At 39.8% G+C, this 25,685-nt stretch overlaps 2 protein-coding genes across 13 annotated transcripts in view; one reads left to right on the top strand and one right to left on the bottom strand.

Annotated features, from left to right (window-relative positions):
* SYNJ2 (synaptojanin 2) overlaps window positions 1-4,974 on the top strand; it is a 103,940-nt gene extending 98,966 nt beyond the window's left edge. Inside the window, exons 27-28 of one of the 3 annotated variants that reach the window (XR_012158101.2) lie at window positions 130-868; window positions 4,900-4,974. Coding sequence is in view for 2 of the 3 variants with exons in the window: in XM_073337776.2 (XP_073193877.1) it covers window positions 130-351 (222 nt within the window). In the remaining variant the exon portion in view is untranslated. Of the gene's footprint in view, window positions 1-129; window positions 4,504-4,899 lie in introns of those variants that run through there. The other 2 variants (XM_073337777.2, XM_073337776.2) reach the window with 2 other exon arrangements.
* Window positions 277-25,685, bottom strand: part of SERAC1 (serine active site containing 1) — a 46,760-nt gene continuing 21,351 nt past the window's right edge. For 8 of the 10 annotated variants that reach the window (XM_073337784.2, XM_078852211.1, XM_073337778.2 and 5 more), the window contains 11 exons: window positions 23,418-23,539; window positions 17,610-17,738; window positions 15,348-15,461; window positions 13,295-13,457; window positions 11,825-11,975; window positions 10,132-10,273; window positions 8,504-8,604; window positions 5,899-5,996; window positions 5,149-5,331; window positions 4,517-4,660; window positions 277-3,234 (listed from right to left, as the gene is read on the bottom strand). In XM_073337784.2, the coding sequence (XP_073193885.1) occupies window positions 3,098-3,234; window positions 4,517-4,660; window positions 5,149-5,331; window positions 5,899-5,996; window positions 8,504-8,604; window positions 10,132-10,273; window positions 11,825-11,975; window positions 13,295-13,457; window positions 15,348-15,461; window positions 17,610-17,738; window positions 23,418-23,539 (1,484 nt within the window). In that variant the 3' untranslated portion in view covers window positions 277-3,097. Of the gene's footprint in view, window positions 3,235-4,516; window positions 4,681-5,148; window positions 5,332-5,898; window positions 5,997-8,503; window positions 8,605-10,131; window positions 10,274-11,824; window positions 11,976-13,294; window positions 13,458-15,347; window positions 15,462-17,609; window positions 17,739-23,417; window positions 23,540-25,685 lie in introns of those variants that run through there. The other 2 variants (XM_073337787.2, XM_073337788.2) reach the window with 2 other exon arrangements.

Genomic DNA, 25,685 nt, shown 5'->3' on the forward strand with positions numbered 1-25,685 from the left:
CATTTTTAAGCAATTGGGGAAAATCCAGGGTCTTGTATTTAAACTAGACCTATTTTGTGCTTAAATTGTAAATAATGTCAATTAAATGTCTTTTCTACAAACCTTTAATTGGCTTAATTCTCTTCTCAGGTGCCTAGGTTATTTGGGACCTCGGCCAAGTTCAGTTCTATTACTATCCAGCTCGCTCAAGCCGTCTCATCTCTACTGCTGAATTCTAAGCAAAAAAAGACAGTCTGTATAAAAGTAATGTTGCCCGTAGATCTAAGCTCTTCGCTCTCCTGCTCCATGCACATTTCTTTAGTAGTAGAGAGGCTAGAGATAGTTTTGAAGTGCTCAGTTCCACAAAGGTGAGCCACTCTGAAAGAGGCTGGCTAGTTAGTTCCCTAGCCCATCACAACCCCCAGCCTCCTTTAAAAAAAGAAAAGCAACAGTGGCTATTTATGGACATAGTTCACCATAAATCATTAAGGGCTGTAAAAAATAAAATACGTTTAGTACCGTATCCAACATTCTGTGCAACAAAGAATTGAACAGCCCTGGGACAGCTAATTTATGTTAATGAAAGAGTTAGCAGGAAAGCCAGTTGAAGTGGATTTATACATGTCAACTACAACTTGTTTAATTACTCCACTTTACTAAGTGGCCTTCAGCACTAACTATATCTTTTTTCTGCGTAAGCGAGTGGTGACCCGTGCATTAAAATGAGAATCCCTCCAGCAAACAGGCTTCATACAGTCAGTGATGGCATATACTATTCTAGCAAAACAAATCAAGGAGAAAGAATGGGTTGATTGAAAAGGTGGATGATGAACTTGACGTGGCAACTAACCAGGTTCTCAGATGATCCCCAAACAAGCCAATCATCGAGGTAAGGGAAAACATGGACCCCATTCTTCCTTAAACAGGCTGCCACACATTTAGTGAGCACATGAGGAGCTGTTGAGCGGCCAAAGAGGAGAACCATATACTAATAATGGCAGCCCCCTATGACAAAACTAAGGAATTTCCTGTGGCTGGGGAGCACCACCACATGGAAGTATGCATCCAAAAAATCAAGGGCAACAAACCAACCTTGTGATCTAGGGAGGGGAGGATCAATGTTACGATAACCACACAGAATCTTGCTTGATGAATTTGGTGCATGAATGAAGGTCCAGTATAGGTCTCAGCCCTCCCTTTGGCTTGGGGATCAGAAAGTAGCAGAAGTAAAAACCCACCCTTGAAACTGTAGAGATCCTTTCTCTATAGTGCACAGAGCCCAAACTTCCTGGACGTGCACAGCCGCATGAGATTGGTCACTGAAAAGAGATGAGTCAGGAGAATGAGAAGGGACAGAACAGAATTGGATCAAATATCCCAGTCCCACAGTACGTAGGACCCACTTCTCTAAGGTTTTCACCTCCTAAGACCTGAGGAAATGAGATAGTCTGTCCCCAAAATGGGCAGGGATGGAAAGATCACTTCTGTTTGCATCCCTGCCCTTGAAGTCAAAGGGTTGCTTTCCTACAGTAGGTTGAGTGGAAGACAATTGCTTAGAGAATTAGCCTACTTCTTTTGAGGTTTCTGTCTTCTTCTGAAGGGGTCACACTGTCTTGGAGGATAGAAGGGCTACTCTAGTCCTGGTTGGCTAGTCTCTGGAGCGAGGCAGCAGAGTAAATTTTCCTCCCTAACAAGTCCAATCTCTTTAGCTCTTTTTACTTCAGGATCAAGTTAAATTTCCCAAGGCCCTGGGTGTGAGAACACCATTTGGAGCCTTTGGATGGTATGTTTATCTATATGTTTAGCTGTCAGGGCTAGCCAGGCTGGGGTCAGCCACAAAGCTTTCACTGGCTGTAACAAAGCATAATTAATCAGGAGGGCAGTCCTTCCTGGAGTTGTTGCCTGAAGAATATCCAGCAATTTATGCATTTTTTTTTCCTTGCACCAGTTCAGTGTGTACACTCAGAGTTGAAGCTATTCTCTGCAGTGAGTCCTGATAGGACTTAAAATCTGCTGCACGGGGAGAAAAGGAACCTGGAATGACTGAGTCATTCAGAGAGGGCAAGGACGGAAGTGCTGGATCCAATGGCATGTCTCAGGGAGAGGCAGATACTCTGGCAGACTGCTGACTTTTCAGCACTCCCAAGTAGGCAGCAAGAAATCGGCACAAAAGGTCCCCTACCCAGATCCTGTGTATGGCAGAGCAGAGAACTAGGTCAAAAACATCTCACACTAGGGCTCTTTTTCTATGATTTTGAAGCCCAACGCTGACAGAATTAAAATGGAACAGCACAAGAATTTATTTATCTTTTTGATTAAAACGAAATTAAACTGCCACTGTCTCCTTTACATAAGATACCATACCAGAGATCAATAGATTAGGTGATGCTTCTCTTTCTCACACAGCACTCTGTTTCCTGCATTTGTTATCAATTGATGCCAACAGGTAAAAAGTGAATTAAACTAGAGGAATGTCTGGGCCTATTAAACAGAAAGGCAAGCAGCATAAACTGGTCCATCAATCAAAACAATATCTTGAATTATTCACGTGTTCTTACTTGGGTTCAAACTCCCAAACATGGATAGCAGATGTGTACTCTGAGACAGCCATTTGTTTCCCTATGCTATTATAGAAAAAGATCATCATCTGGGTTTATTGTTTTTGGTCCTTAGTGTACCATATGTACATTCGTCTCAATCATAGCAACCTTTCTTGGCGAAGAAGTGAACCATGGGACCCTTCATAGCCCATCCATGCTGCTTCAGAAGAGTAGCTACAGGATACCTGAAGCCTTTCCTCCACTGCATTCCCATCGCCTACTGGTCAAATCATCAGAGGAATTACATACATGTAGTCAATAAGTCAAAGTGAATCACAGCAGCCTTTCACCTTTTATTGCCAGATTTCTGGGTCTGTGGTTGAGTCTGTATATATTTTGAATGCATTTCAGATATAGACAATGTAGATTTCCAAGTAGAAGATGTATTCAAAGCCACTTGGACAGCTGATTTTATTATGAATATTGTGGCTGTAGTTCTGGAGGCCTGCCACCAGTTTCAGTGGAAAGACTCTGTTGCATTACACTCTGAGGGAGAAGCAAGCAAGGATGATCAAGACTCAACTTCCCAGTTCTCTTGCTAAAGCATCTTGAATAAACTTTACAGTATATTGGTATAGGAAAGTATCTTTTTTCTTTGGCTTGCATATATTCAGATGATTAACCTCCACTGGAATTAGGTCTCCTATGCCTAAATCTGGAGGAGGGGGGGGAAAAAAGTGTAGATTAAGAAAAAGCTCTTGCATTAACAATTAAAGTCACCCAAAACCAACCCCTCCAGAGCTGCTATTTATTCATTTTGTCTTAAACTAGGTTGTTTTTAAATGTGCTAAAAGCATTATCAACACAATGACATAGTGCATAAGCAGATGCAGCTTTAGACGGATTCTACAAAGGGATCCACTTGGACAGACCCTTAGACCCAGCAGAGTTCCACTGACTTCAGTGGGATTCCACAAATATGTAAGTGTCTGCCCATATGGATCCCTTTGCAGGACCAGGGCTTTAGAAAACATCTTCCTTCCCATATAATTTTCCCTTTTTGATTTAGGCATCAGCACCCAGCTTAGTCAATAAGGAGAACATTACAAACATATGCTTTATCTACTGAACACATCATTTAATGTCATTGGGTTAAATCCTGGCCCTATTGAAGTCAAAATATCTGCATTTTGAAAAAGTCTAAAAGACTGCAGAAGGTTTTTACTCATAATTAAATGAACTCTTTTATAAAAACTGTGATTTTAGAGTTTTTAAAACTGGGCTGGATTGGACATCAAACATGGACTACAGTATAAAGAGTTTCCCCAAGAAAGGGAAAAACCCATCACTTAAGTGTACAATATAGGTGCTCTACTCCCAGCAAATTTAGTTACACTGAGGCTAGTCATGGTGTTTAGGTATCCCTTATAGCTAATCCTGATCACTTTAGTGAAAGTTCTAGTTAAGGTTATGCTGAGTCTTCTATTCTAATCCCATGTGCATATGTTAACAACTTTCTGAGCAATTCTTTGTTTTGCCTGAAGTTTTCCATATTTGGTCATCCAAAAGGATGCTATAGTAGTGTGGTGGGTTTGTATGAGAGACTGAGCATTGAACCAAATAGGAAATATAGGCCATGTGAACACCATGAGTGAGATCTCTACTGTAAGAGCTTGAGTGCAGTGATCTCCCACCTTTAAAATAAGGAGAGGACCCTGTTAGATGCATAAGAACAACCTTTGCCACACTGCTCTATAAGTAATATGCTCAGATATGCACTGCGTTCTCACTGATTTCAATAGGAGGGTCACATGTTTGTACTTAGAAATGTATCCAAGGTCAAAATCTGGTCAAAAGTTTAAACAAAAGGAACCATCAATGGTTTTTCATACAATATCCCCTATTTATTTATCTTTCCAGATATTTCTATTACAGTATCTGCATTATCTATCCCCCTACATCAATATGTGAAAAAAAAAAATAGCTAATTGACATACTTGCTGAGTCCACAGGTACCACATGAAGTTTCACCATGCTACCTATATGCGTTGGTAAGGTTTCTGCAAAACTCAAGACTGGAAATTTCTTATCTTTAGCAAATGAAAGAAAATCATCATTCAGTTCTTTAAGGGCAGGAGAATCTGAAGGAGAAAAAGAAATACTGTATGTTGTGTAAAAATTGTGTTAACTCATTTTCAGAAAATAAAAATTTATCTTCAATATTTTATCTTGTAAGAAATGTTTTGGCAAAACTATAACTCCAGTAAAAACAGCAGCACGTCCATTGTAAGACCCTGTTTTCAGGTGTTTGACAGCAGCCCAGAATATGCCACGCTAACTGTATCATTTAATCCTACATGGCCGGGGATTTGATTACAAGGTATGCTACAGAGGAGTCACATACTGCACTATTACATTTCTGAACAGCTGAGACTATTCTTCCGTAAACTTGCCCACAGCTTTATCCTCTTCTACAAACAGTTAAGTACAGCAGTTATTCTGTCAATTTAACTGACAGCCTTAGAAAGATAAAAAAGAGTTTTGCTGTTTTTATCTTGCATTTTCAGATGGGAGTGACAAAAATCATAAACAGAAACTCCTATGCTAAGTGGCTACAAAGTGAGCATACCTGTGCTGAGTTCCTTAACCTCCACAGAAGGAAAGAGAAGATATTTAGCATTCATTGAGTATTCAGCCAGCTGGGAGCCATGGTGAGGTACACTGTAAAATATGATTCCTCGGGTGTTGTTTACAATTTTATCCATTTCTGGGTTCTTGGAAGCATCCACCAACATCTTTTTAACTAGAAGACCTGGCAACAAAAATATTAATTTATGCAGGGAACTAAATAATTGTGAGAATAATGTTCATATTACAATACATACAAATCAGATCATCATATTCTTTCCTCAACTAATTAGGTCTACTCTTCTACTTTGAAAAATATGTAGAAGTAGAAAACTATAATGAGGCAGGAAATGTAAACTGTTACTTTTTAGTGTCAAATCCAATATTCCAAACTTATTTGGTTTCATTTAAACAGTGATGTTCACTAAAGATCCAACATGGAGACAATTTAGCCTACAGGTTCCCAATTACATGACCTTCCTTACAATCTCAGCTAAATCATTCATTCATTCATTCTGTGCCCTTCCCCAACATAGTACAAAGAGATAACAATATAGTTTATTAATAAATTGGTTATGCAATGCAGTATAGTTACTAAAGTAAAACATCAGTTTTATATTTTCAGACCACATTTTGCAAACTTTTGGGTTCGATCTGAACTGTGGTTGTTCAGGCTAATTTAGCTACTCATTTTAAAGCATAATGGCAGATAATACATCGCTAATCTGTACAGCATAAGCAAAGTACTTACCCCCCATGCTATGTGATACCCATACCAGAGGTCTGTCTCCAACACCAGCAGCTCTAAGCTTGTTAAGAAGCTCATTGCTCCTATAAGCAATAGATTTCCTGCAGAAGAAAGAGATGCAATGCGGAAGGCAAACATATTAAAGGGCAATCTCATGCTGGCGTGGAGTTTCAGTACATCAGTATTATGAAAAGGGAATTAGGCAGATAACTCATGTTTGACCTGATCATGCAAGTTACTGAACACAGTCAGCTATTACCATCTTCACTGTGAATTGAGGACACCAAACACCTTGTAGGACTGGGCCCACTAGGAACAACAGGAGCTCAGGGACAGAGATAATGAACATTTTCTGGAAGCACAGGAGTTTTCCTTTAGTTTTGGCATTTAGAATTAGCTCTAAATGTCTCGTTATGCTTTGGGATTTTAAACAGCTTCGTTTTCATATAAAAATATTTTTCTTTTCAAAGCATCAGAGTGTAATGAATTCTATTCTCTTGTGAAGCAAACAAGGTCTGACAAGCAAATACTTTGCTAAATTGCGCTTAAAGTATGGAGCAATGCACTGATAATGCTAAAGCTGAAACCTGGGTTCTGAACAAATAAGTCTGATCTACCTATAATTTCTAAAATAATACATATTGATACTTTGTTCTTCTATTACACTTTCCAGCCAATAATCTCATAGTTAAAAGAGTGGTAAAGCATAATCTTCTCCATTTTGAAGATGGAGAAGTTGAGGTACAGAAAAGGTAAATGACTTGCCAAAGGTCAACAAGTCTGTAGCAGAGCAAGACCATCTACTGATTCCCAGTCCCATGCTTTAAACCATATCACCTTCCTTCCTCATAGCAGAAGGAAAGTTGAGCAAAGAGGACCACAGGACAAGATAAGAACTCGGAGAATTAAATGAGCAGCAGAAATATCAGGATACTCTGATACTACAGTGCAAAGATCTAAACAACAGCCACATTTAAAAAGCCTTATACAATCAATTCTCAGAATGGATGTTAAAGATCACTCTGCTATAATACCTGTGAAAAGAGATTCAAATGTATCTTTTCAATTGAACTAAATCTTTAAGACAGTTGCAGGGATTTGCTCCTTCTGAGAATCAAGTCCAAAATGGCACGTGGGATTTCACAGCTACATGGAGACTCTGTTGTCCCACACGTCCATGACACTTTAAATGACAGCACTATAAGCTCACTTTTAAAAGGTCAGCTAGCGTATCTATGAATAATAATGCAAGGCTTATAATTCTACTGCTGCATCTTTCTTGATACTCTTAAGAAATCCTCCTTCATAGCTTTCCTTTTTCAGCATCCATATGGAACTGCAAAATGACCAAATATAGTATGCTCAGGTGATCTTTATTCTGCGGACAAAAATTACTATAATACTTGTTGAGAAATATATTTTTTCCTCTTTCTAACTCCTTTCCACTTCCATAACTCTGATTGGACACAGTAAGAAACAGAGGTACCTGTCTACACAGATTTTTGCTGTTATTGAACTGTATTGTTTTGTTTCAACTAATTTCAAAGAAGTAGGTGAGATTGTTATTGTTTCCCTAATGGAGTGGATTACATATGCTTCCTTTATTGGAATAATTGTATCAATTTGCTAAATACCAAGAAATAGAAGGAGCAAAGAGTGGGGAGAAAAAACAATAAGAATTGTGCCCCCTAATTTTCTATACTGTGATGAAAGTTTTCCCCTACTATGCAATATAAATCCTTTGGGCCCTGATCCTGTAAACACTTAATTTTAAGCACACAAGTAGTCCCCTAGGCATAACTTTGGGCCTACTTGCCCGCTTCAAATTAAGCTCATGCATAAATGTTTGCAGGATTGAGACCTATGGCCTCATCCAAAGTCCATTAAAGTCAATGGAGAGACTCCTGTTGACTTCAATGGGCTTTGGAACATACCCCTAGTCTGTACTACTGTTTTTTCTTTTAGAAAACCCTGTTGAGTTGGAGGTGCTGTTCAAATGAGACACATAACAGAAATCCTCATCGCTTGCGGTCAATAAAGATCCCACAACACTTTTGGCAAACATGTCCTGACAAATACCAACTTGAGTTTCATCTGAATGGGGTCTCTTTCACTTCCTGTCCAAAACTATTATACAGCCACTATATTTTATCTGCCACAGAATTGTATCTCTCTCTTTTCAGGGATTTATAACTCTTGAATAAAAATTATCTCCAGGCCAAAACGAGGCATATAAAGTCTTAATCGGAAGATTGTTTTGTTGTGCATTTGGAGAATTGTTTGTCTGAAGTTAAGAAATCCCCCACCCCACAAATAAATCTATTCAGGCCAGTCTCTAGAGTTCTTCACACATTTCTCCTTAATGCAAAGCTGAATGAACCACAAGAATTTAGAAAGACACCACAAGCACCTACCCAGGCAGTAGGGAAATCAAGTGTGCACGCTGTTGCTGAGGAACAGATGGTAAGAGGTTTTTTCAAACCCAAATCTCCTCCACAGCAGCACATGACAGGAAAAATAAGATCACCTGCTCCTGACTATAAGATCCTATATGATAACTGTATAGCTTTTTCTCTCCTCCCCAATTTACATGCACTTCATTTGTTACCTGTGGTCCTCAATAGGGCACTTTGTTTTCCAGTCACTCAGGTGGGTGTCATACTCCACAGATACAATTCTAAGCGAAGGACAGTCTGAGGCTAGCCATGTCTAAATTAAATATAAAATCAAAACAAAGGAGCATACTTGAATTTACATTATACCAGTTGGTTCTCAAACATCAAAATCAAGACCAGCAATCTGCTGTAAGATTGATAGTTAATTAGAAGAAAAATAAAAAAACCCTATTAAATAAAGTGCAGTTATGGACAGAAAACTGACTGAAATGTAAAAAGGATACCCTTCTGAAAATATTTGCTGCTGGTGTTCCTTTATGTCCTAGCTACTTACTTTAAACGACAAAACAGTTTTTACTACTGTTAGCACATCACAAAGCTACCAAAACGATGGGAGAGTGAGTTGGATTCGGTTTTGACTCATGCATTATTGACAAAATCGTTGAGGTGGCTTTTTTTAAGAGCACTAGGAGAGCTCTCTCCCAGCACTGCGCTGCAACCACACAAGGCATGATAAAGCGCTGCCAAGGCAGTGCTTTAGTGGTGCCAGAGTAGACTAGCCCCTATTCTTCTATAGACTGGAAAACAGGCATGCAGATTAAGGAAACCGCCCAAAGCCACAAAGGGAGAGAGGGAGTGCCAGAGATAGAATGAGGACTCAGGCTTCTGGCTCCTTCTCCTGTGTGACACAGAAAATCAATTAGATTAAAAATGGAACCCTGAACTACCATTTTTATAGAGTTACTTTTCTGATTACATTATGCTATAAAATACACAACACCAAACGAGATTTCTTTAAGGCCCTTGTTACTGATTTACTGATAAAACTTCAACAGCAAACACTACAAAGCTTTAGTTAATCAGCAATCAGTTTATTTATAAACATACAGTATACTTGCAAAAAATCTGGAATTTTGTGGACTTTTTTTGGGTCTCCGAATAGCAAATAAAAAAGGCAAGGAGGGTGAACAGATATCTACTAGGCAACCAAATTCTAGCCCAATCCTAAAAGGAATACTAGAAAGAGGTGTGGCGGATACTGCGTCCTCTTTTATTGGAGGGAACAAGGATATCAGAGGGGCTAACATTAAGGGGAAATCCCACACCAAGAACAATCTGTTCAGAAATGTAACTCGTTGACAAACATTTACTAGTAAGTAAGTGCTACTTGCGGACTTGGATTAGAAGTAATCTAGATTAAAACCAGGCAGTTGCTAAGATCATAAGAACAGCCATACCGGGTCAGACCGATAGTCCATCTAGCCCAGTATCCTGTCTTCCGACAGTAGCCAATGCCAGGTGCTTCAGAGGGAATGAACAGAACAGGTAATCATCAAGTGATCCATCTCCTGTCGCCCATTCCCACCTTCTGGCAAACAGAGGCTAGGGACACCATCCCTGTCCAATTTGGCTAATAGCCATTGATGGGCCTATCCTCCATGAACTTATCTAGTTCTTTTCTGAACCCTGTTATAGTCTTGGCCTTCACGACATCCTCTGGAAAAGAGTACAACAGGTTGACTATGTGTTGTGTGACTCTAGGTCTCTTCCATTTTCCTCTCCACAATGCTCACTGAAGAAGAAACAATAATCTGATGGGAATTAGTTATTGTCTCCCTACCTTTGGCCAGCATTCACTGTAAATCTCTTCCCCTTCAGAAGCCTTTACATCCAAAGGCTGATTAATGTCTTGTTGTCGCCAGGTTTTAAATGCTGCTCCCAAAAGACCATGAATAAAAAGGACGTCTGCTTTAATGGGCTGACTGATATTGGAAAGAATTTTAAAAAGAAGTAGGGTACATATTTTAATACATTAAAATTTACATTTACATAAGCCATTTCATCCTGAACCATCCCAAAGTGCTTTTTAAAAAATAAAACCTGCACAATATATCTATGTTACGGAGACCATCACATGTAGTATACACAATAAAATGTAAACTGAGGAACCACACAGAATACAGTGGGCTAGGGAAAGGGGAGGGAGTTCAAGTGGTCCATACAAGATAACATTAAATGCATCCAAGCCATCTGCAGTAGGACTGCTGCTATTGGAGGTATGCAGACCCAACAAGAGGCTAGTGGCACATCAACGGACCACAGACAGATACATTTTCAACTTATAAAATGGCTGGAAAACTGAACCAACACCATTCCCTTCATACTGCATCCAAAGGAACAGTGAAATTCCCATGGAATGTTCACCATGCCGGAACACTGTGAGTAATGCAATTATGTGATTTACTAAGGAACAGAGGGAGGGAAGGCGAACCTAAACCCCATGGCAGACACATGCAGGAATATTAAATGAGGGAGGAACCCATAGCCAATGAGGGAAGTACCAGGAGGCTCATTGCTGAATCTCACCTCTGCAATAAGAAAGTTTCCCTTTGCTAACTCCAATTTACACCCAGCCAATACCAAGAAACTGAAGGATAGAGGTATCCCTGGTACTACACTGAGACACTGTAATAGATTTTGCCACTATCAAGGTGGCAGAGTGTATCTGTCCCTTCCAGACACCCAAAAGGAGCTGCTCACCAAGTGGGCCAAAGAGTATTTTACTGGTATGTTTGGAGACAGTAAAATCCCTACAAATTTTGCAAGAGCAAGTGAAAAACAAAGTGCACCTTTAAGATGCTGCTTCCTACAAAGCACCATCTTAACTATGCCCCCATAGGTACAGTAATAGGAAATGGGAACATCATAGTACCTTACCCTCTGTAATAAAAAATGCCAGTCTCTTTGCCCACTACAACTCTAAATCAGGATTTCTATTCATACAATCCAACAGAACTTTCCAGGTGGCCTGTGCAATGGCATTAATAGAAGGAGTAGTTGCTGCTAGTTGAGGTTGACACCTGCTTCTCCTCCTTGTTTCCAGCTGCACAAGCACAATTACATGTTTTATTAACAATACTCTAGGGGATTTCCTACAATTACTTTCCTGCATTTTTGCCAAATGTTCCTTGCTTTCAAAAGAACAATTATCCACATGGTGCTGGCATCCCAACAGGGCTGAGTTGCATGTGAAGCAATACCTTAAATGTGCATATATTGATTTTTGTAAATTTGCGTTTGTTTTCCCTTGTAACACTCACATTCTTTTCAGGGAGATATGACCAGACTTTCACTGAGTATTTCCTAGTGTCTTAACATTTGAGTTTAAGATGTGGAAGTCCTACATTCCAGACGGACAGGCAAAGCAGACAGCACTGTTGTGCAGCAGCAACTTTAACTCCACCTTCACAAATTTTTTTTAAGTGAATAATAGAAGATGTAGCACGTGCTAGAGTAAGGACCCTCCTCTTTACCTGCTACGGTACTGTGGATGTAAAACATATACGCCATCTGGATACTTTTCCTGCACTGTCTCTCTGTCCAGATTAGCCAGGGCTCTGGATGCATGTGAAGACTGAATGACATGAGGAGACTTCATTGCTTCAGCTAGTATGGAAACCCAACCTAGTTTAAAAATAAAACAAAACACATCTCGCATTGGCTGTTAATTACTAAGAAACTATTATCTGAACTACAATTGCAGAATGGCTTTTCTCATTTAAAATGATGTTTGCCAAAATAATTGTAGGAGCATAAGAATTGCAATGCTAGAACAAAACCTATTTCAATCCAGGTATCTTGCCTCAGACTGTTGCCAGTGCTGGATGGTAGCACCTGTGTAATGTACTGAACTGTGCCAAAAATATTCCACAGTGATGTGGTACACAATTAATCTCAGACTCCAGCTGGTGATCAGTTTATGATTTGCAGCAAGAGCTCTCTCTCAAGAAAAAGAGTGTGTATCCCTCTTCAATTTCTCCCATCACCCAAAAGGAAGAGAGAGGGGGAAAGGAGCAAAGGAATAAATCCCCAAATCCCTCAAGCAGTCAAGATGTGAGAAAGGTAGAGAAAAGAAATGGCACCTCCCCAGTAGCCCAGTAGAATAAGAGACCTCCAAAATCTGATGGGCAGGGAGAAGAAGGAGAAAGAAAGACAAAGAGTGAATTGTAGTGGGCAAAGACACTGGCCCTTTTCTCTTATCCACCCTGTTAACCATTTAATGGGGACAAACAGGTAGTCTTCTCAGTTCTGGACTGCCAGGACCCTGTAGCTCTTCTATGGAGTTCTCTTTAAAATTTTGTACATCCTTTGAAATGTATGCCGCAGAAAGCATTAAAGGATTGTGAATATCTGTTCTCTAACAATCTCTTCCTCCATTCTCAAGGATTGAGCAGGGATTCTCACAGAAATAGAAGGAAGGATTTCACAACATAAAGAATTCCACAATCCCCAGGTGCATGTTGGGGCATAAACTCCAAAGGGAGCCTGTTAAAAGAGGCAGAGCAGCAAGACCAAGTAGAAGTTACTAGATCTACTTCAAAATGAGGAAACTGATGGACTGGCCTGTTCACTCCAGACGGCAGAGAAACAGACCTACTTGGCTTCCTTACAAGAAGAAATCACAGCCAATAACGAAATCTAGGAACTATTGGGTAGATAGAGTTTGTGAGGAGGAGCCCCAAGAAATTCATGAAAACATCTCAATTCTGATGTTTAGCTGAACTAAGTCCAAATTCTGAACCTTCATCAATGATTTATAATGACTCTGACTGTAGGGATGAGGCACATTGGCTGCACAGAGTAGGCAAGTTTGCAGTAACACTGACCATGCTGCTTTGGGCTGTAAATGAATAGGACTTCTGCCTCCAGCACTACTGATCTGGTGTATTTTACAAAAGTAAATTTAGAATATAAATATTGCATCAAGATTGCTTTCTTTTTACCTGCACGTACTATGGATGAATGAAGATGTTCATCCAAAGCCATATTGCCAATGATGCGAATTATGTTCCTTTGTATTTTCGCAGAATCGTTACGAAGCTGGTATATCCTCTGTAGTAGCTGCAGGCCTCCATTTGCTTCAATTTTATCACAATGAGTAGAAACCTAGCATTTTACAGTAAATTCAGTGATACTAAGTGGAAGTCATGCAAACATCGACATCTGCAAAAGCTTCCTGAGAAGCTCTCAATACATACAATCTCCATTAAAGGTACTATGTACTATATCCACATCCTACACAGAAATTCTTACTTAATCTAGGATTTGTTTTTATGTTATGCTTAAATCTTTCCATTTAACAATTGAAGAAATTGAAGAACTATGAAATACTTATTTTTATTGAATGCCACAAACTCAGAAAGGGAGTCAAAAATTTTAGCTTGTGAACTGCACAATCATTACAACTTGACAGCCCAGTATTGGGAAGGTGCTGAGTACCTCCACTTTTCTCCCACTGAAGTTAATGGGACTGGAGGATGCTTGACACCTTGCAGGATCAGATCCTAAGACCACAATTCTCTATAACACAACTGCCCACTTTTTCTAAAGCATTGTGTAAACTGAGGCCACTTATTCTGCACACGTACCTGCTAGAACACTCTCTTATAATCCTTTTTCATTAAAAAAGGTAACATTATTCTAAATAGTGCTTCTGTCATTACAGATCTTCATGGCAGCAACAGAAACCAATGTAGGCAGATGACCGCACATTTATGAGCCATACTGTGGACTACTGCTGTTGAATAGATGCTGGTGACATGAAAGTTTCTATTACAGTGATGAGTACTGTGCTATGGCTGAGTACTGTGCTCTTTGCCCTTCCCTACCACACATTTAGCTTAGTGGATTTTTTTCAATATGTATTTATTCAACTTCTGATTTTGGGGCTTCTATGATCTACCTGCAGTCTTTCTTGTGCAATTAATATTGTTATGGCAAGTGTCACCAGGTGATGCTGTTACACATTGTCTTCCACTTTCTTTTTCTGAGTGTGCAAGTAAATGTTCAATGTTGGGAAGACATGCTGTATTGTTGTTAGTTTTTGTTATGCAAGGTTCTGTGTAGAGGCAATGATCCTTGGGAGAAAGTGCTGCAGCTCTCTGATCAGAGTTAATGCATAATACAGAGTTGCTCTCTGCAAAGTCCACCTTAGTCTTAGACTGAGGGCTTGTCTACAGGGCACTGGCAAAATGCACTAGAGGGGTGTGATTTGTTAAGTGCTCTAATTGCCCCATATAGGCCCTGCTACATTAATGCAAACTAAGTAGCTTTTAGAACACACCAAGCGTTAGTGCACTTTACCCCTCTGGCGTGCTTTGCTGTGTAGACAAGCGCGGATATTCCTGAAAGAAGGGACTGCCTGTATGACCATCTCTGTTCCAGGACTGATGTGTGTGTGTGTGTAAATAAAACAAGTTACTCTTAAAATATAAGACTCCACATAACTGATATCTCCTCCACTGAGGAGTTGACATGTACAGCCTTCGACAGCTGTTACCTCTATGCAGGGTAGGGACACTGGCGTCAGAAGACGGAACAACAACAGAGTAGTAGAGGAATATTTCACAAGGGCCTCCTCATAAAGTTTATCCCTGACTATTCCCTGGTGCTGGTGGGGGTGTGCCCCACTGTGAAATGAACTTTTGGGCCTGCCACCAAAACTGGAAGATCTATGCTACCCCAGGCACCTCCCCCACTCTTTGCCATAGATGCCCTGGGGAACTCCTTAAAAGGGAATCTCCATCACTGAAGGAGAATATCCATGGTTGTAGTGGAAGACAATGATAGATCCTGTGGACAGTCCCCACAAACCTCCCACTCATACGTGTATTCCAATCCTGTGAACAGGACCTCAGCAGGTTTTGGGAAGAAAACAGTATCGGGAAGGTTGTGAAGGCAGCTCCCCCCTACCCCATCCCACATATGCACAAGGCAAGATCAGAAAGGGAAGTTTATCGATACAGCTGTTCAATTATAGCTGTATATATGGATTACCTTGGAATGTTGCACTAAAGCTTGTAAACAGAAGAGTTCTACTGTCTCTGAAGGGACTTTACTCAAAGTCTCGCAATAAGGAAGCCCATTTCCTCCAAAACACCACAAGCCCCCCTGGAATAAGAATCAACAACAAGCAAATCAAATCTCAAATGGCTAAATAAGAAGCATGGTTCTAATTTTTTTTTTAAAAAGCGAAGCATGCAACAGCCTGTAAAGCTGTTATACCACGTGCTCTTATGTGTATTACATAAAAATATCCCTATATGTTCTGAAATATTCTAATATTTATAAAGGAAAAAAAAAATAAAACAGCCCATTAGATCAGTAGCTTTTATAGAAAACAGTCACTTACCTGTACAGTAACTGTTGTTCTTCAATATGCATTGTGCACATATACATCCCACTGTGGGTGTCTGTACGCTCAATCCACTTGAGCTAGAGACTTTTGCAATCAGTACCACTAGGAACCCCTGCTCTTCTGCTGCACTAAACGGAGAGCATAAAAGGGGGGTGTTCATTGCCCCCCCTTTCCATTTCTTCTCTCCACTGTCTATCTAAAGTCCTCAGCAGCAAGGAAGGTGGGAGGGTCACGGAATGTATGTGTGCACAACACATCTCAAAGAGCAACAGTTCCCGTACGGGTAAATAACCAGCGGTGCTGGAACAATTCTTATAGTGGGGGTGCTGAGAGCCATTGAACCAAACTGTAAACCCTGTATACGAGGGAAACCACTTCAAGCCACAGCACCCCCCTCACCCCTAGTTTCAACACTTATGTTGATTGTGCACATATACATTACTCTGTAGGTGACTCACCAGCAGTTTCCTTACAGGTGGTTGGACTTCAGATTATTTGAAAAGAGACTGGAATACCAATTTGGCAAAGCTGACATCAGCTCAGGAGGCTTGAGAACTGGCATAATGTCTGGAAAAAGGCTTGTACACTAACTAAGACTAAGCTAATGCTCGACAACTATGTACAGTAATTTTTTTTAGCTTCAGTTCACCAGCTTTAAAGAGCAAAAGGGAGCTCCACCTCCCACCCCGGGAGGCGAGAAAGAACTGAGATGGAGGCAACAGACACACTCCTTTTATGCCCTCAGCTCAGCACATAGGCACTAGCACTGCCTAGTGACACTGCTGGCAAAATCTCCAACTTCAGTGCGTTGGGCGCACAGTGGGGTTGCCAACCCTCCGGGTTTCGCCGGGAGTCTCCCGAAATCAGGCTCTACCTCCCGGAGGCTCCTGAAGCCAAACTGGGAGATTTTAGGCTACTAAAAGTCCAGTGGTGCAGCGGGGATAAGGCAGGCTCCCTGTTTTAGCACGCTGCAGCAGCCAGATGTCCATGCAGCCCCTAGGGAGAGGGAAGGCCAAGGGGGCCCCGTGTACTGCCACCGCCCCAAGCACCAACTCCACAGCTCCCATTGGCCAGAACTGTGCTGGCTGCTTCTGGGAGCGGCACGGGGCCACAACAGACGCCTGCCTTAGCCCCACTGCACCACCGACCAGGAGCCTCCCAAGGTAAGCGCAGCCCAGCCGGAGCCCGCTTCCCCTTCTGCACCTCGACCCCCTGCCCCAGCCCTGAGCCCCCTCCAGCACCCAAACTCCCTCCCAGAGCTTGCACCCCCTCCCGCACCCCAACCCTCTGCCCCAGGCTCCGTCCAGAGCCCCCTCCAACACTCTGAACCCCTCGGCCCCAGCCCAGAGCCCGCACCCCAAACCCCTGCCCCAGCCCAGTGAAAGTGAGAGAGAGAAAACCCCAGAGGGAGGGGGGGGTGGAGTGAGTGGGGTGGAGCCTCTGAGAAGGGGCAGGGCCTCAGGGAAGGGGCAGGACAGGGGGCAGGGCAAAGGTGTTTGGGTTTCTGTGATTAGACAGTTGGCAACCCTAACCTACAGTGAAATGTATATGTGCGAATCACTCAAAGGAGAGCCTATTAACTACAGAAAGTATAATAAAGCGGGGAAACACTGCAGGTTTTTCATTTTTCAACAATACCATTCCTGCCCCAGGTCTCATTTTTACAACAACCTGTTCAGTTGCAAAAACAGGAAGGGAGGAGGAAACAAGCTCTCCCTCATCTTTGCATAACCCCACAAACAGTCTCAGTCCTAGTGGAGCAGGAGCAGCATGGGGTGTGGAAAGGGAAAGCTTCACCCACTCTAATATTATAAAATTAATAAATTATACCTTAAATAAATAAATATTTTTAAAAAAGAGAGAATGTTCTGTATAATTCCATCCTGGAGTTAAGAGCTCACCCTTTTTGCAGCTAGAGTCTGACTGCTTTCTCTTAAAGCCAGAGATGTGAAGTACTGGACACACTGCTCAAGATCAGTCTGAGGTAAAGATACCAATAACAATCGGAGCTCATCTTCGATAGCATAATCCTATAACAAATAAACACACGTACTTGTTAACACTCTCCAAAGTAACACAGCAGTAAATTATGTGAAAATAAACAAAGATTTGGAACAACAGAAATTGTTACATGAAGTAATGCTGTAAACTGAAAGGCCTGGTTTGAGTGCTCTACAACCTAAGCTAAAGTTTGTGGAGCACTTTGAAGATGTATAGCCCTATAAAATGACAGGTTATTATTATTGGTAAGCAAATTTTTCAATGAAAGTCAGCTTTAAATTTCTAGGTTTAGGAGTTTATTTTATTTCAATGAGGTCTGGAAGAATAAAAATGTGGCCTGTGTTAGAGAAATGAATTGGAGCTTAGAGCAGAAAAGCACCAGGGCATACAACAAGAAAGCTTGAAACTTGGCCCTCAGTTGCTTGATAATCACCACAAAAATAATGGTGCAGATTAAGACTATATGGTTTCATCATCCAGCTACAAAAATAATAGCATTATTAAGAAATTAAATGATGGCATTAAAGATAGAAATAAAATAGTTAACACTTGTATATTTCTTTATCTTTGAAGTATTTGTACAAATATTCATTAAGAAATCCACAAAACATCCCTGTCAAGTAGATGGGGATGGGAAAACAGGTACAGTGAGGTTAAGTCATTTGCCTAAGGCCACATACTAAGGATCAGAAGAAATGCAAGTTAATAGTCGGAATACAATTTCTGGAGCTAGTGACTCATGAATATCTTGCTGATACTGCCTCCATCTGCAGCCTTGGTCTTGGACAATTCTAACCTGTCTGGCTTATTTTCTTCATCTATTAAATGCAGAGAAGGGAAAATTACCTACCAGGAAATCAGCCTCTCTGAACATATCATTTGATCTGATTCTCCTTCTTGGATCCTGTGCTTCTGGAGATAGACATGGGGGAACTTTCCTTGCTTCCAAATTATTTTGTTCTTTTATGGCACTGGTAGATGGATATGCATAGACCAACAGTTGCAGCTGGAATGTATTACTTTAATTTCTCAATGAGTAGGATGCAAAGACCTCCCTAACCTGTATATACGGATATCCACCCAGTGATTACACAGCAGGAATAGTAAAAATATACATATCTGCACCACAGTATGCCTCAAGCCTGAGAGGTTCAACTATTTGGAAATAGTTAGACCCATGGTCATATCATGTTGGACTGATTTAATCAAAGTAATTCAAGTCCAGGGTGCAAAAAAAAAAACAATGATGTTTTTAAAAACAAAATAATAATAAAAATTGGATTTTTTTAAATTTAAATTGGATTTTTTTATAACATGCTTTTTGAGGAAATAACCTATCTAAAGATAGAGCTATAATATATCTTAATTAAAACAAAGGTATCTCATCATGGAATAGGGATTATAAATTCTAATTCTATAGAATGAGACAATATATTCATGTAATGTTTACAAAAAGTTTTGTAAATGAGTTTCAATAGTTCATGGATTAGGGACCCAATCTTCCAGGGGCTTCTGTATAGATTATTTAGGTTAATCTTTCTATCTACGCAATAGGACTCAGTGCTCAGACTAGACGATACCATCAGCGATGCTTAGTTTTGCAGTTCTCAAACACTGGATTTGTGTCTCCAGAGATAATATGCTTGTTAATAGCAAAAGTGATTTTAAATAAATAAATAATGTATAGAGGTGAGAAATAACAGACTTCAACCCTATTGTCCCTCTGCAAATTTGTGTACACAGAGTCAATCCCTGACCTCTCTCTAAAAGTGCAAAGTTTCAAAAAGTTCAATGAATAGAAGATTGTTGGGGGCGAAATAGATCTGGACAAGGAGAAGAAGTCTGGAGAGAAATGTGAGAAGGGAGGGACAGGCAGTAGAAACAAAAGTGAAACTGTTTGAGCAGTATATTCCAGAAGTCTTGAGGTCTTTCTGAGTGTAGCCTTCATTGATTTGAGATCTACCATACCATTAGGGTGATCAGATGTCCCAATTTTATAGGGACAGTCCCGATTTTTGGATCTTTTTTTTTTAAATATAGGCTCCTATTACCCCGCACCCCCATCCCAATTTTTCACATTTGCTGTCTGGTCACCCCACATACCATTCTCTCACTAGAAGGGAAAAACGATAATGGCAGCAGGCCGCAAGAGAGAGACTCAGTTTGGGAATAAGAACCATTCAAGAAATGTTTGTTTGCTGATGATGTTTTAAAGAAAGTCACACCAGTGAACTGGTGGAAGTCACTTAAGCACTTGGATTCAGAGACTGTTGAAGTGATAATCTCACTTTTAAACTGCAGTAGCTTCTTCTGCAGGTGTAGAAAGAATATTTTCTTCCTTTGGACTAATTCATTCCAAATTGAGAAATCGTTTGGGACCTGAAAAAGCAGGAAAGCTTGTTTTTCTTTTCCAGATTATGAACAAACAGGAAAATGAAGGTGAAGACGACTGAGTTAGTTGCAGAAGCCAATATTTTAAGTTTCTCATGTTGACCTGGCTGACATAGTCTATTTAATTTTGGGCTGTTTTTTAAAAAATATTTCATTTAACTATTTTAGTTAAAACAATTTTAACAAAAACAAACCTGATTTTAAAAAACTTGAATGTTTAAATTCAAAAATTCATATGTTTGTTTTGTTAAAATATTAGATGTTTGCTATTGAAGAAAAAAATCCAGAATACATAATGTTGTTGTTTTAGTTAAATAAAACTATTTGAATGTCTGTATGGTGATGTTTTCCTCCTAATTCAACATGGCAAGAAAATACTCCAAATATTAATGATTAACCTGTTGAATTGGAGATAGTTCACCTACCAGTGACTTCATAAATATCTGCTTCAATTACCTTTGGTAAATGAAATAACCAAACAATCATTCATTTTCTGATATAGCTGTAAAACTAATCTGAAAAGTTTTCAAAATAAAACACTTTAAAAATGTATAGTGTGTACTTTCTAAAAATGAAACCTCCATCTCTCTCTGAGTTGTGAAGAATATGTATTAAAGTTATACCAACCAACAAGAATGCACTTTTATATAGAAATCCATGATTAAATCGAGTCTTCCTGACTAGTGATTGATTTAAATCAATTTGATTTAAATCAAATCCACTCTGTTCAAGTCACTGATTTTAATTATGCTTTAAATCAGCAAGCAAGAAACCTTGATTTAAATAATGGATTTCAATTGTGTTGTTCATGTGTACTTAGTTATTTTCTAAACAAAGGTTAATTCTCATTAGTTGGTAATGATTAATAGATTGATTTGTAACTAAATATAGCCTTTCACTAAATTTGCTGTTTCTTTTTGCTAACCAGGGTACACTAGATCTATATACATGTATTTTAGCAATTATATAGCTTAACGTACATTTAATTCAGTCTCCTTTTTGTATTACATTAGAAAATGCTGAGTGATGCATTTCTTATTTACTAGATCAGAGGTGGGCAAACTACCGCCTGCGGGCCACATCCGGCCCGCGGGACCCTCCTGCCCGGCACTGTATTTTTTTTATTAACTAAAGCTACTTTAAAAGTAGTGAATAAATGAGAAAGTTATTTTCAAAGCATGATCTGCATTTAAAGCTAACTGATTTATTAAACAAAGGATGTATTAACTGCAGTTTATGAATGAACTGATTGTTTCTGGCCACGATGATCAGGTTTGCAGTCCCTCTGCATCTCACTGTGATTTCCCCAGAAAGTCTGACCAGGGTCTAGCACCTGTGGTTAACCTTTCTTAAGGGGCTACAACAATATATACCAGTTACCAACCAGCCTTCACAAAGCAAAATACATTTATTCTTAGGGTAAAAGCGTTACAGAGACAACATATGAAAAACAATAAACATTCCTATATGCATGCTAAAAGTTATCATAGATCACCCATGAGTCTCATGGGGCCCTAGCTGCCCAAAATCTTTCCAAACCTTCCACAAGGGTTGGGCCCCACCTTCGACAGAAGGTCCTGTCCATTTCCCAAATCAAAAGAAAGCCCTGTGTTGGTTTAAACCCACCTTTTTTATACCAAAAGCCCTTTCTTTGTCTGTTGGTCTCTGGAAAATCCATTTAGAGCCACTATATGCAAGCCACCACAGCAGGTGGTATGTCTCTGGAGTTGTTTGCAGTTTCAGGGACTAGCCTTAGTCACCCCACACTGTTTTTAGTTCCTGTAGGAGTTGTGGTAATCCTCCTCTACCTACCCTCCCCGACCCAAGCTGCCTACAATCCCTGGCCCACAATGATACATATTACATAAGCCATTCATAAACAAAGTACAATAGGGTCTCAAAGATACTGCATGCAGCTGCAATATCTGTCACAAACTGAAGTAGCTGAATAAATTGAAATGAAGAAAATATTCTCTCTACACTTGCAAAAGAGGCTACTGCTGTTAAAAGATGGTTTACCACCTCATCAAACTCTGGTTCCAAGTGCTTAGCCAGACGCTTCCCTTAGTTCAGTGGTCTGACTTCCTTAAAAATTTGACAGCAAACATGTACTGCTTTAAATTATTTTAACAGATTGTAAGAGGTTTAGGCCTCAATACAGATTGTCAATTTCAAAGTGAATTTTAAATGTGTTTTTTAAATAAAATTGTATGTAATTTTTAAAAATCTGATTTAAATAACAAAATCCATTTTTTTATTTTTAAAAAATTCAATTTTTATTCACGCTGGTCATATCACATTCCAAGGGTGATAAACTTGACAGTGAAAAGCTACAGAATATCACTGCTAGATGCCATATCTAATTTTGCAAGTCTTGAGGCTAAGAATGGACATGTTGCCCATGATAAGGATTCTTATTAGATTTACAAAAATCCTTTACAGGTGCCCAGCCCTGGGCCCATTCCATATATTAAATACAGAATACAATTTACAAGGACTGCTCAACACACCTTGACACATAAATAAATACCAACCAGTTAATATGAGAATAAAATAAAAGCAAACCCCTCCAGCACCAAGTTCAGCCCTACTCAAATGTGTGGGAGGACGATGGCCTTTACAGCATGCCCAAATGGTTAACAAATCCAGGCTGAAAGAGCTGATTGTTGGTAGGAGCACCAGGGAAGGGACAGCTGGGAGAACTGCATCTAAAGCATCCCAAGGACCTGTAAAAATCCGTGTGGTTTGGGAAGTTAAGATGTGACCTGAGATTGTTCTGACTGTGAAATGTTTGCTTAGCTCATTATTTCCCTGATTCTTAGTGACAGTGTTGACATGCAGTGCGTTTCATCATCAGCCTAAACTCTAACTTAATGAAGGTTCTAATGTAGGATTTAGCCCTGGTCCACACTACAAAGTTGAGTTGGTATAACTGTCAATAAGGGGTGTGGAAACAGTTATACTGACCTAACTACCAGTGTAGACAGCACTATGTCAACAGGAGGGCATCTCTGTCAACATAGCTACCACCTCACAGGGAGGTGGAATAACTATGCAGATGAGAGAAGCTCTCCTGTCAACAGAGGTAGCATCTTCACTTAGTGCTACAGGAGCACAGCTGCAGCGCTGGAAGTGCAGACAAGCCCTTAACTGTACTATACTACAAGTGCTGGGGGGAGCGGGGGCAGGCGGAATGGCAATAATTATAAATAAAATTAGGAGTAGGAGTAGTCCAGCTCACCTCAAAACACTGCTGAGACTTTTCTGTCACCAAAAGTGACGAGATTCAACTAATACCCACATTTTCATTTACTTACATCTTTTACTTTTGGTAAGTGAGGTGGTGGCAGAAAAAAACGAAGATCAATATCCTTGGATCGGGCCAAACCAATCAGAGTCTTCTGATCACAGGCTTGGGCAACCGTCCTATATTGATAATCTGTAGTAAGAGAACTTAGATGTTACGGCCAAAACTAGCCTTGAATATTTCACTTAATTTTAGTTGTGATTTCCATAGTACTTTGTAAATATGAATACAAATAGAACAATATTACTGCAATCCATGTAACTAAGACACAAGTTTTCCATGATTCTATAGTCACAAACTCTAAAAGTGGAAAAAGAAACTGGTTGTCAGATCAACACAAAACAAAAATGACATTTTAACTGCATGTATTAATTAATCCTTTTAGGCCAGAGCGTGACACTGTAATAAAGAATTTCAGACACTAGCCAATCATATGTGATAGCAAGTGCTTAGAGTTAGTGCTTTGAAAGGAAAATAAAAATCACAAACCAAGGCTATGCTTGCACTCAGGCCTGTGGTCTTGGTTCAGACAAAACTCTGAAATCTGAAAGATTTTTGAATAGTGTTATGCTACATATACTATTTTTAGAAATATAGCATCTTAGACCCTGGCGGTGCAAAGACTTACACACAAAAAACTACATTTAATGAACATTATTTAAGGTGTCCAAGTCAAGCACCCGAAAGTTAGGAAATGCCAGAATTAAACTAGCCGATGCAACCTTCAGAATGCGTATGCATTTTGATACTGTTTTTAATTACATAATCATATACTATTTTTTCCATAGGACCCCCGCCTCATTCAGTGCACAGACAGTGCTCACTTAATGAGCAGCTATTCATTATTTTGTTTTATCCTCATTGTTCAATTTATGACCCCCAGGCCTTTTTGACCAGTGTGCAGTAAACCACTGTTCGGAAGACAGAATTATTAATTTCCTTATGAAGTTTTCTATGACGCTCATCACTATACTATCTGAGTACTTCACAAACATTAATCTATCATCAAAAACTCCTGGGAAGTAAGGGAGTATTACCTCCAGTGTATAGAAGGGGAGTTGAGGCACAGAGAAATAAAGATCAAAAGTATCTACTAATTTTAGGTGCCCAATATAAAACACCTAGGATCTGATTTTTCACATTATTTAGCAATACATAATCACTAAATATGTTCAAACCACAGCACTCTTTGACTTCAGTGGCAGCTCTGAGCACTCAGCACTTTTGCAAATCAGACCATAAGGTTTCAAATCAGGCACCCAGAACATGAGGAACACACAATCAATGACCATCTGTGAAACATTTGGTTTAAACCACTTGCTTAGCATCATGTAGGCACTCTGTGACACGGGAATTCTTTAGGGCAGCATTCAACTGCCTTAACCACGAAATGGTCCTATCTCTTCCTGTAATCATTCACTAAACTACGGCATATCTTTTGGAAAATATTCAGTCAATGCCAATAAACAAGATGATGGCTTAATCCAGCTCTCTGCAATAGAGGGGGATAAAATCAAAGCAATTTAAGACTATCGAGAAAAAAAAAACCCACAATCCACAGATCTGTGCCCTAAATATGAATAACCAACATTGGAGCCAGTTTTAGAAAGAAAAGAAAATGCTGAAGAGAGCTGGCAGATCCCAGTCCCAGAAAGCAGCCTCCGGGGGAGAAAATCTTGCAACAAAATCCAGTGCCATCAGCCCGCAGAACATATTAAAAATGACTCTGCAAGCTTGAAGATGTTGAACTAGACCCTCGTTATCCTGTGAGGAGTCCGTGAATGAGTATAACGAGATTTTTTTAAAATTAATTAAAACTATACTACTGTGGCTGGGGGCAGAAGAAATGCAGTTGCCATTTTGGAAAGGACAGACAAGCAAAAGGGAAGTGTGGCAGCAGCCATGTTGAGAGAGGTCCAACAATCAAGGAGGAAAGACAAGAACATTTAGATATCTGGAAAAGGAAAAATCCTGTAATACAGAGATAAAAATCCCACAAAACAAAGACAGCCACAAAAGACAGTAACTGTCCTCCCTCAGATAAACTATTGAGATGGTAGAGAAGCACCAGTCACTAAGGCTGAACTGAAGGACATGCTGTTAGATGTCAAAAAGATTAATAAGGAGTTGAGAGAAGAGTTCCAAGCTTATATTAAGGATACAAAAAATGAACAGAGATTAAAGAGAAAATATTAGATGCGAAAACAGGATTAAATGAGCAACTGGACATTACCGATCTAGATGAAAGAATCCAAATAATTGAAAAAAAGAGAAAAAG

The sequence above is a fragment of the Lepidochelys kempii genome, chromosome 3 (assembly GCF_965140285.1).
Source record: "Lepidochelys kempii isolate rLepKem1 chromosome 3, rLepKem1.hap1, whole genome shotgun sequence".
NCBI classification, from domain to species: Eukaryota; Metazoa; Chordata; order Testudines; family Cheloniidae; genus Lepidochelys; species Lepidochelys kempii.